This window comes from Dysidea avara, chromosome 7 (genome assembly GCF_963678975.1).
Source record: "Dysidea avara chromosome 7, odDysAvar1.4, whole genome shotgun sequence".
NCBI lineage: Eukaryota > Metazoa > Porifera > Demospongiae > Dictyoceratida > Dysideidae > Dysidea > Dysidea avara.
In genome coordinates this window covers 18,564,697-18,577,496 of record NC_089278.1, presented here as the reverse complement: position 1 = coordinate 18,577,496, position 12,800 = coordinate 18,564,697, and the positions used below count along the sequence as shown (strand labels likewise).

General features: G+C 36.2%; 1 protein-coding gene across 1 annotated transcript in view; it reads left to right on the top strand.

The window, feature by feature from the left end:
* LOC136259674 (uncharacterized) overlaps nucleotides 1-12,800 on the top strand; it is a 144,433-nt gene that overhangs the window by 62,057 nt on the left and 69,576 nt on the right. The window contains exons 12-17 of the mRNA XM_066053176.1: nucleotides 2,792-2,929; nucleotides 2,979-3,188; nucleotides 9,154-9,291; nucleotides 9,341-9,547; nucleotides 11,693-11,830; nucleotides 11,883-12,089. Of these exons, the coding sequence (XP_065909248.1) occupies nucleotides 2,792-2,929; nucleotides 2,979-3,188; nucleotides 9,154-9,291; nucleotides 9,341-9,547; nucleotides 11,693-11,830; nucleotides 11,883-12,089 (1,038 nt within the window). The remainder of the gene's footprint in view (nucleotides 1-2,791; nucleotides 2,930-2,978; nucleotides 3,189-9,153; nucleotides 9,292-9,340; nucleotides 9,548-11,692; nucleotides 11,831-11,882; nucleotides 12,090-12,800) is intronic.

Here is a 12,800-nt window from a genome sequence, read left to right as displayed (position 1 = left end):
TACCAATGGAAATCTAGAACTTTTTATGTGTGTTCTATTAGAAATCCTCAAAAAAGTACACTCTATTAACATTACAAAAGTAATCAAATAAACTCTGTAATACAATACTGTTGCAACTTCTCTAGTGAGTCAAAGCCAATATTATAGCCATTTTGGTACAGATCGGTGGGGTAACACACTACTATTAAGACCTACTTGCACTAATCATCATAATCAATAATAAGTGCTATACTAATAAAACTTGTGACAATAGGATGCAAATTGTATTCTAGCATAAAAGGTGCAGAATTTGCTTTTTAAAAATTGAGCAACTGCAACTTATCACGTTTTGCATGAAAAATTAAAATACTCTAATATAACAGTCACTACAAAATCTTAATAGACAAATAGTATCCACACAAAAACAGCCAAACTGTGAAAAAATGGTGTGGCCTTAAAAAGTCTGGGTAAAAAAAAGTTGTGAAATCAAAGGTGGCGGCCAAGAAATGGCTGCAATGATGTTAATGCTAAAAAAATTTAATAATGGCTGTGTGCATTGTTAAACTTTATTAGCATTAACATCAATGGCTGACTTTGAGGTTTGTTTTTACTCACATTTCTTCTTTTCTATGTAGATACAATGATGATTATTGAAGACAGACTTATAAATGTATTTCATTGCATGATTTATTTGATAATATTATTGTAATACTCTAATAGAGTGCACATTTTTTTGAGGACTTCTAACAGAACATACATAGAATGTTCTAGAACATTCTAGTAAGTGAGGTGATCAGCCAAGGTAGCAGTGGTTCAGTGGTTAAGGATGCAGGTGTTAGGTAAGGAGGTCCCTGGTTCGAACTCTGGTAAGTTTTTTTTTCATTACATTTTTTGCACACCTTTTACCCCGTGGTGACTGCTCTATTAGAGTATCTCGATCCCACAATTTTACACTTACTTGGTTGTTGCTTTATAACTTTGTTGCTGTAATTCTATTGCTATTCAAGCTATCAAAAGGAACTGCTATGATGATCAGCCTATCTACACACCAATTTTCTAGTTATTTCTATACTGTGTTTACCCAGCCGTGACAAAAGCTTGATATTTTTTTACGTGAATAAACACTCATAACTCCTTGAATATTCCTCAGATTCACAATAACCTTGGTACGTGAATCCACCGTTACATGCTCTTCACTTGTGCCAAAGATCAAAGCAATTGAGTTACATGTTTGCATTTCATAGCAATTTTTGCAAAGTGTATGAAAAGAAATCGAAGCCCTTGTAGCCCCCATACCGCAGAAGAAAAGAACAAAGAAATTAAAATGAAATTTTGAACGTCCGTATCTCGCAAATAGCTGTTGCCAATTTCATCAAATCTGCTGTGTGGTGTACCCTACCTGGGAGACAGCTATAATGCAAAAATGGTGTGCTTTGGAGAAGGGGCCATGGAGCTATGCACGCATGAAAAAGCTGTTTTCTTTCTTCCTGTTAATATACTCACAGTGTGGTCGCCGGCTTTCTTGGCTGCACGACACACTACCATGTGTCTTGATACCTAACTTGGAAGGAATTTACTTTGTTATAAAACACTATTGCAAATAAATACATGCACTACATATATATTACAATTTTATACAGCCATGAACAAGCAAACACAAAATTAATTATATCAGCTTTGGTATCAGATCAGTAGGTATTTTTCTGTATTTGTAGAGCACTAGTTCATCTTCATTGCATCTGTAGATACAGGTTTTTGCAATTGAATTTGGCGACTTTCGTCCCGCTTGCAATTGAATTCATCGGTTTTGCAATAGAATTCATTGCTTTTGCAGTTGAATTCATCCGTAACAAGAATGGAAGCTGGAGAAAACACAAAAACATGATGTAGCAGCTGCTACAAGAACTTGTTCAAGTACAACAGTAATAAACAACTCTTTGTAAGGCAATAATTCTTCCTCTACAGTCTATCCAGCAACATTCCAAACTCTACTATGCCATTCACGATGGGTGTGGTCACTCACGAGCAAGCTAATTAACTTATCAGACAGCTATCAATTTCGCATACTACCAGCTCCAATTACCTTCTAGTGTCTCAAGTGTAACTCTCCATGGTATAAATAATTCATCTCTTAATGAATGGTTGGTTTCTTGGAGCCGTTTTGTTTATGACGAATTGTAATGCAAAACGTGATGAATTCAACTGTAAAACCAACAAATCCTATTGCAAAACCAATGAATTCAATTGCAATCGGGATGAATTCTATTACAAAACTGACGAATTCAATTGCAAATGGTATGAATTCAATCACAAAGGCGACAAATTCAATTGCAAAAACCTGTAAAAACAATGATTTGTGTAAAAACAAACCTCAAAGCCAGTGTATGGTTGGCTTTGGGTATATATTAAGCTACAAAAAGTGAAATTCACACAAAACCAGTTAAACTGTATAAAAGGTGCGGCCTTCAAAACGCTTGGGTGAAAAAAATTGTGAAATCAAAGGTGGCAGCCATGAAATGGCTTCAATGATGTTGATGACAATAAATTTATTAATGTACAAATAAAATTTGTTATCACCAACATCATTGCAGCTATTTTATGGCCGCCACTTTTGACTTACAACTTTTTTCCACCCGGGATTTTTGAAGGCCACACCCTTTTATCCAGCTTGACTGTTTTTGCTTGAATACTATTTTCTAAATGTTAATAACATACCATTGCAACAAGCTGACTTTCTTGGCCACATGACACATTACCATGTTGTTTAATGCATTTATATAATTACCCTATTTAGTAACCTTTATTTGGTTAGATATCACTGTCACCTTTAGCCAGTCAACTTACAGTATTAATGAAGATGATGGACCAGCACAATCTGTACTAGTTCTCAGTAACCCATCATCAACTGATATTACTGTACAAGTTAGAGATAATGCAAATACTGCTATTGGTAAGTAGAATAGAATTATCACATAATGTTAATAGTAGTTATATTACAGGAGGAGGTGTTGATTATGATTCTGGACCATTTGCTGTCACATTTCCTGTTGGAGTAACAAGTGTTTCATTTGATATTCCAATCAATAATGATAATATATTGGAAGTTGATGAAGACTTTACTCTTACTATCGTGCGTAGCACATTACCCAATGGTGTCACTCGTGGTAGTATTGGTCAAGCTACAGTTGCTATAATGGATGATGGTGATGGTGAGAATTTTATGTACACACTATATCAAAATCATAATGTTACCCAAACATCTGATGTCATACAGTAACCAAGGAAATTTTATTTGTTTCCTTTCCCTCTGTACTGAAAACCAGATGTGGACATGAGGAGATCATTGATTTCAGTTATACTTGACTGTTTTATTAGAGTGTTTCAATCAAGGGCTATACACCCTGTGAAAAAAGTGAAAAGATCCAACCCCTTCATTGTTCTTTTATTATATTTATGTGTACAGTATTACATTTACCTTGATATTTGGCCTCCATCTATCATTAAAAATATGACACAGTGTGGGAAAACTGGTCTTATCGCCTATTTAAAAGTATTGGAGAAATGCCTGTTTTGGGTATTTAGTGTGTTGTAGCTCACCAATGGTTGAAGCTAGATGTACCAAATTTCATGTGATTTACACCAATTCCTTGCCCTCCAGAGCATCCACTGTACAAGGCCAACAGCTAAGTTTCCTACCATTTTAGATAGTTTTTACCTTGATGTTAACTGTATCAAACGAGCTCCAAAAGTAGAGGGTGATGGGGGCCGGAGGAGGGTACGAAGCTGTTCTTAAAAGATAAAAAGAAAGGATTAGGGATAAATTAGGCCAATTTATGGGTCATTCAGGTCTCAAAACTGGCTAAAATGTACAGACATTTGTGACCAAATTTGGGAAAACTGTACATCTATGCACAATTGTACTTTTGCATTTAAGTAAGAAATGCAAGCTCTAGAAAAAAAATTATGCAAGTTCTTGTTGCCTCGCTGACCAGTGAATTAACACTCCAATGGATAAAGGCATCATCATGTTTGCTTGTTCACAGGGAGTTCAAAAATCCTTGTTTAATTTCCATACATGGGAGGGTTTCTGAGTTACAGACATTTGTTTACATTGCAGCGATGAAAGAATTTACCCATTACAGAGGGACCAAAGAACTACTATGCAAGAGAATTGCTTTTCTGTTCTTTGTTATAGTTAGAGACCAACCACGAGAATCTTGATGTATTTTAATTACCCGAGGTGAAGGAGGACTAACCATTTTAGTGAACCTCCCCTTGGTGCTTTTTAAAGACCACATTATCTTTCAAAGATCAAAAGATGTTATGTGCAGTATCAAGACACATGGTAGTGTATCATGCAGTCAAGAAAGTCAGCACACTACACTGTGAGTATATTTACAGGAAGAAATAAAATGCAATTTTCACGCATACATAGTTTCGTGCTCCTTTCTCGAATTAGAATCATTTTTATACAGCAAACGCCCTCCACCTTCAGCACCCCACATACCAAATTAGAGCAAGATGGCATCATGAAAATAATTATAAACCTTCAAAATTTGGCTTAATTTCTTTGTTTTTTGTCTTCTTCGTTTAGGGGTCTTGTGGGGCTTAAATTATTCTTTTGCACACTTTACAAAAACCATTATAAAATACAAATACATAGGTTGATTCTCTTGAGTTTTAAGAATGTACTGTAGCACAATCACTTACCAATTTTAGTGCAAATCTGATTAATAGTCATAGAGCTATGGATGATTATTTGCATTGAAAAGGTCAACTTGTCACGCCTACTGGGTAAACCACTTATGGGAATAAGATAAAAATCGATATGCGTATAGGTTAACCATCATAGCTCAAGGAAATCTCATTGACAACTATAGAGTTACAAGGCAAAAGCCAAACAACTGTAAATCACGGGGTCAAAATACTCTAATAGAACAGTCATTGCTGGGTAAAAAAAGTACATGAAATTTGTCCAAAATAACTTACTAGCGTTTGAAACAAGGGTATCCATACCGAACACCCAAATTCTTAACCACTGAGCTGCTACTATCATGGTTGATCACCTCACTTAATTTCTACTCTGTTCTAGCTAAAATCTACTCAGTAATCAAAAGTTCATAATTTCAAAGATCTACCAATGGAAATCTAGAACATTTTATGCGTGTTCTATTAGAAATCCTCAAAAAAGTACACTCTATTAACATTACAAAAGTAATCAAATAAACTCTGTAATACAATACTGTTGCAACTTCTCTAGTGAGTCAAAGCCAATATTATAGCCATTTTGGTACAGATCGGTGGGGTAACACACTACTATTAAGACCTACTTGCACTAATCATCATAATCAATAATAAGTGCTATGCTAATAAACTTGTGACAATAGGATGCAAATTGTATTCTAGCATGAAAGGTGCAGAATTTGCTTTTTAAAAATTGAGCAACTGCAACTTATCATGTTTGGCATGAAAAATTAAAATACTCTAATATAACAGTCACTACAAAATCTTAATAGACAAATAGTATCCACACAAAAACAGCCAAACTGTGAAAAAATGGTGTGGCCTTAAAAAGTCTGGGTAAAAAAGTTGTGAAATCAAAGGTGGCGGCCAAGAAATGGCTGCAATGATGTTAATGCTAATAAATTGTTAATGCTAATAAATTTTAACAATGGACACAGCCAAGGGCGTCAGAACCGGGGGGCCAGGGGGGCCATGGCCCCCACACTATTTTCAAAAGCAGGTTTTGGCCCCCCCACTTTTGGGGCCAACTAGCTCAGGTTGAAACAATCAGCCAAAGCTATATACACAGAAATACATACATCCATACGAGAAACCATACAACACCACGTACCAGCACTGGCATCACCAGTCCCCCCCTCGAGTCCTCCACAACTGTCAAGCCATTCACTGCTACACCCAAAAGTGCCTATAATTTTATTTATGATTAGTCCTTGCACGTGACATCTGTTGTTCAAATATTTTCCTGGAGCTCGTCCTGGAGCCTGTGCAGTGAGAAACTTAAATAGTGGAAAGAATGCCACATCGGTGGTATTATGATGGGAAAGGTTACGCTCAAATGGAAGGATAGCAGCAGATCTAAGAGGGCAGTCTCATTGTAGTGCGTGAATGTACAGGAGTTGCTGACTTCTGAGTACTGACTATTGAATTTGGTGGAGTTGATTTATCAAGTAGTCTAAAAGAGAGGCATGCAAGGATATGTAAATAAGAGTAGCCAGCCATGAACGCAGTAGTGGTGTGGGGTTCACGTGATCCTCACAGTCGGAACCTGCTACAGCAGATAACCCAGTTCCTTCAAGGTATGATGTTTTGCTTAGCGGATAACACTGTTAATGTTATAATCCTTGTAGTGGAGGTACTGTACAATAAACATAAAGGAAAGACCTTCACGTGACCATGATTTCTCACGTGATATATACATGCATCGAGCATGTGCAGTAGGTATAGCAGCCATTAGCAGAATAGGGAGTGAGCAGATAGCTGTGCATACATTGTAGCTGTAGGGTTATATTTATTAGCTAGTGATAACACTTCACAACACCTATATATAAATGCACGTATGAACTGCGCTACAGGAGCCCTATCAATGTGAGCCTGCATGGGTGTTGATCAGTTTATAGTTCGCTGATTTTGGATGCCTTTGGCCCCCCAACTCTAAAATCGTTCCTACGCCCTTGCACACAGCCATTATTAAAATTTTTAGCATTAACATCATTGCAGCCATTTCTTGGCCGCCACCTTTGATTTCACAACTTTTTTCAACCAGGCTTTTTAAAGCCACACCATTTTTCACAGCTTGGCTGTTTTTGTGTGGATTTCACTGCTTTTTGTATTTTATAAAGCCCCAAAACCAGCCTATGGCTGACTTTGAGGTTTGTTTTTTTACTCACATTTCTTCTTTTCTATGTAGATACAATGATGATTATTGAAGACAGACTTATAAATGTATTTCATTGCATGATTTATTTGATAATATTATTGTAATAATCTAATAGAGTACACATTTTTTTGAGTACTTCTAACAGAACATACATAGAATGTTCTAGAACATTCTAGTAAGTGAGGTGATCAGCCAAGGTAGCAGTGGTTCAGTGGTTAAGGATGCAGGTGTTAGGTATGGAGGTCCCTGGTTTGAACTCTGGTAAGTTTTTTCATGACATTTTTTGCACACCTTTTTTACCCCGTGGAGACTGCTCTATTAGAGTATCTCGATCCCACAATTTTACACTTACTTGGTTGTTGCTTTATAACTTGGTTGCTGTACTCTATTGCTATTCAAACTATCAAAAGATACTGCTATGATGATCAGCCTATCTACACACCAATTTTCAAGTTATTTCTATACTGTGTTTACCCAGCTGTGACAAAAGCTTGATATTTTTTTACGTGAATAAACACTCATAACTCCTTGAATAGTCCTCAGATTCACAATAAACTTGGTACGTGAATCCACCATTACATGCTCTTCACTTGTGCCAAAGATCAAGGCAATTGAGTTACATGTTTGCATTTTATAGCAATTTTTGCAAAGTGTGTGAAAAGAAATCGAAGCCCTCATAGCCCCCATACCGCAGAAGAAAAGAACAAAGAAATTAAAATGAAATTTTGAACGTCCGTATCTCGCAAATAGCTGTTGTGAATTTCATCAAATTTGCTGTGTGGTGTACCCTACCTGGGAGACAGCTATAATGCAAAAATGGTGTGCTTTGGAGAAGGGGCCATGGAGCTATGTACGCATGAAAAAGCTGTTTTCTTTCTTCCTGTTAATATACTCACAGTGTGGTCGCCGGCTTTCTTGGCTGCACGACACACTACCTTGTGTCTTGATACCTAACTTGGAAGGAATTTACTTTGTTATAAAACACTATTGCAAATAAATACATGCGCTACATATATATTACAACTTTATACAGCCATGAACAAGCAAGCACAAAATTAATTATATCAGCTTTGGTGTCAGATCAGTAGGTATTTTTCTGTATTTGTAGAGCACTAGTTCATCTTCATTGCATCTGTAGATACAGGCTTTTGCAATTGAATTTGGCGACTTGAATTCATCCTGTTTGCAATTGAATTGGTAGGTTTTGCAACTGAATTCGTCCCACTTGCAATTGAATTAATTGGTTTTGCAATAGAATTCATTGGTTTTGCAGTTGAATTCATCCGTAACAAGAATGGCAGCTGGAGAAAACATGAAAACATGATGTAGCAGTTGCTACAAGAATTTGTTCAAGTACAACAGTAATAAACAACTCTTTATAAGACAATAATTCTTCCTCTACAGCCTATCCAGCAACATTCCAAACTCTACTACGCCATTCACGATGGGTGTGGTCACTCACGAGCAAGCTAATTAACTTATCAGACAGCTATCAATTTCGCATACTACCAGCTCCAATTACCTTCTAGTGTCTCAAGTGTAACTCTCCATGGTATAAATAATTCATCTCTTAATGAATGGTTGGTTTCTTGGAGCCGTTTTGTTTATGACGAATTGTAATGCAAACGTAATGAATTCTATTGCAAAACCGATGAATTCAACTGCAAAACCAACAAATCCTATTGCAAAACCAATGAATTCAATTGCAATCGGGATGAATTCTATTGCAAAACCGACGAATTCAATTGCAAATGGTACAAATTCAATCGCAAAGGCGACAAATTCAATTGCAAAAACCTGTAAAAACAATGATTTGTGTAAAAACAAACCTCAAAGCCAGTGTATGGTTGGCTTTGGGTATATATTAAACTACAAAAAAGTGAAATTCACACAAAAACAGTTAAACTGTATAAAAAGGTGCGGCCTTCAAAACGCTTGGGTGAAAAAATTTGTGAAATCAAAGGTGGCAGCTATGAAATGGCTCCAATGATGTTGATGACAATAAATTTATTAATATACAAATAAAATTTGTTATCACCAACATCATTGCAGCTATTTTATGGCTGCCACCTTTGACTTACAACTTTTTTTCACCCAGGATTTTTGAAGGCCACACCCTTTTATACAGCTTGACTGTTTTTGCTTGAATACTATTTTCTAAATGCTAATAACATACTGTTGCAACAAGCTGACTTTCTTGGCCACATGACACATTACCATGTTGTTTAATGCATTTATATAATTACCCTATTTAGTAACCTTTATTTGTTTAGATATCACTGTCACCTTTATCCAGTCAACTTACAGTATTAATGAAGATGATGGACCAGCACAACCTATACTGGTTCTCAGTAACCCATCATCAACTGATATTACTGTACAAGTTAGAGATAATGTAAATACTGCTACTGGTAAGTAGAATAGAATTATCACACAATGTTAATAGTAGTTATATTACAGGAGGAGGTGTTGATTATGGTTCTGGACCATTTACTGTCACATTTCCTGTTGGAGTGACAAGTGTTTCATTTGATATTCCAATCAATAATGATAATATATTGGAAGTTGATGAAGACTTTACTCTTACTATCGTGCGTAGCACATTACCCAATGGTGTCACTCGTGGTAGTATTGGTCAAGCTACAGTTACTATAGTGGATGATGATGGTGAGAAATTTATGCGCTCACTATATCTATCAAAATCTACAATATTACATAACACCATGTGTATTACCCAATATCTACTAAGGAAACTTTATTGTTTGTTTCCTGTTGCTTTGTGCAGAAAACCGGATGTGGGTAGGAGGAGATAATTGATTTTAATACTAGTCAGTTGTACTTGACTGTTTTATTAGAGTATATGACTGCTCAATGGTGCAACGGTTATATGCCCTGTTAAACAAAAGTAGAAGAATTCAACCCCTTCATTTTTCTTTTATTATATTTATGTGCACAGTAATATATTTACTCTGATACTTGGCCTCCGTCTATCAGTAAATCGCCCATTCACATGATCTAAAACAAATAATTAAAATTAGTACAGCTACCCAAAAATTGATGTGGGCTAATGGGAAACAAGGCGTTAAGTAATGATGGCCTTGTGGCATAAGGGACTTAAGTCAGTCATAGTGTAACTACCTTGTCCATTAATGTATCTGCAGGCACAGACAACCTCTTTTGTTTCACTACCTTTTAGCTATTCCCTTTTTTCACTACTTTTTCTTTGATCCCTACTCCAATTTAAAAACTTCCTAATTTTTTCTTCTATATGTTCGTTTATTTTTTATAATGTAATTGTGACTAATGAAATGTGTATACCACACCAAAAGAAAGAATGGTGCGCCAGGCATGACATGTGCCTAGCACTCAATTACTGAAAAGTGAAGTGGCCATTATGTCTGTTACAAATGAAGAACAGTACAAGAAGTATCTCTGCAATTAATCTGGTCACTACGCATGTCATTATTAAAATTGTGACTTTCAGCTAAAATCTGCATAGTATGCACCAGTATGTAACTCTACGAATGGTTTGAATTATGCAATGGCTATTTATGGGCATTACACAAGTGTATTTAATTGTGGTATACATGGAGTATGTAATCTATTATTGTTGTATGTAATTGCTCACCATCAAATGCAAAAGCCATGTCAAGTTTTTCTTACATGTTAGTACAGTACAGCCTGTGTTAGTGACCACCTGTATTGAAAATCCACCCTTGTACTGCAGTTAATTTACTTTTCTTTAGCTGAACATTAACCACGCACCGATAAATCAGCTTTGACGCATGGCTATAAACAAAGCACTGTCACTTGTGAACCATCCTTCCTATGGCTACATAATCAACACCATTTTATTCATAATTAAACAAGAATTAAAATGATACCTAGGGATTTACCCTAGCATGAAAGCATAGGGCCAAAATTTGCCCCGAAACTATCGTTATGAAAAATAAGTATGCAAACCCCTTACATACCTTTAGGAAATGGTTAATATCTCCTTTCTACTTCATTGGATTCGTGTAAAATAAACATGAGGCGAATCCCTATTCAATGGTGAGTCACACCATATAGCTCACGTGATTTAATTAATTGTTAATATGGCTGCCATCACGAGTATTGAGAAATAACGGAAAATCAAGCCACCGTTTTCCATTGCTCCATAACAAGTAAGCCTCTGTTGTTACAGTGGTTATTTAGACTTCCTCATGTAGCCCAAAGAATAAACTTTCCGTTGGTATATAGCTTTAGGCTAATAGTTAGGCTAGTCTGGCTAGACTGGCATTTTAAATTGTTTTGTGTAATCACATATTCCTTAAAATTATGTGCAGGTTTAAGGGTTAATTTATACCTCTAATTAAGCCATGTATACTCTGCAGCATATCCTAAAACAGTCATCATTAGACAGGTGAGCTTTGTGCATACCTTGCAAATGCCAATGCAGTGTACTTGCATAGGCCCACTACAGTTGTGTACATGGCTGTGTAGGTGAAATGAAATTCCTCACAGTGGACACCCTGAAAGTGGACACCTAGGACACTTGTTTATAGTCCCATTTTAAAGAGTGTACATACAATTGGATTTCAGACAATTCTGTGATATTTCTAATATGAATATTTCACCAATCAACAAGCTATATGTATGACTGAAGTAGGGATTACATGTGCACACAGCATTCTTTCTTACTATACTTCTTATGTCCATGATCCTACTTAAATCAGCTTCTCATTTTCCTTAACCTTGTATTTTAAAAATGGGTTGTTTCTGTGTAATATGTGCCTAAAATGTTTTTATGTATATGTCATTTATTTTCAGACATAACTGTCAGATTCAGCAAAGCAATGTACAGTTTTAATGAAGAGACTGGGCCAGCACAACCTGCACTAGTTCTCAGTAATCCATCATCAACTGATATTACTGTACAAGTTAGAGATACTCAGAACACTGCCACTAGTGAGTAAAGTAACATTGTCACAAAATGTTAATAGCAGTAATAATATTACAGGAGGAGGTGTTGATTATGATTCTGGACCCTATACTGTTACATTCACTGCTGGTATGACTATGGCTTCATTTAACGTTCCAGTAAATGATGATGACATAATGGAAAATGATGAAGACTTTACTCTCACTATTAGAAGTGGCACATTACCCAATCGCGTTACACGTCTTAGTACTGGTCAATCTACAGTTACTATAGTGGATGATGATAGTGAGTCATTCTATTGTTAAATAATAGGGTTCCGCCCAAACGTGAAGCATGCCACCTAAAATTCCACCTTTAAAAATCATTGTAGAGACACACCTTTATGGAATAATACAGCATTAAAAATAAGAAAATGCTTGTAGACAGCTGGATACAGAATTCTTGAAAAAACACTAAAATTTCAATTTCGGCTACAAGCTTGCCTCTGTCTGCCTGCCTGACAACATATGCAAGGATGGAGGCCAAATGAAGCAGTGCATGGCCACCATTTTATGCCACAATAACAAACTCATCAGCGGCATGTGCTATTTGGGGTTACAATGAGTGTGTACTCTCTGCACATTTTATCTTTTGGTCTTTGTCCTTTATTAAGACATTGATTTTCCCTGTCAACACTTTCTTTGAGCAGCATAAGATTCCACAAACTTATTTAATTACTTACACTAGGTAGATACTTGTAACTTCAAAATAGTTTTCAAGACCTCACCTATTAATGCAATCTTGGTTGATTAATAATGATCAAGCACCAAGACTGCACCTCTTAACAATCTATTTACTCAATCACGATGACACACCCCGTTACTATTGGTCTAGCTGTATTCTTATACTAGTACAGTGAAACTGATATGAAATAGTGACACGCTCCCTGGTAGTAGCTCAAGACATGCCTTTTTGGCTCAAGACATGCCATTTTACAACTGCAGCAGCTACAATGCA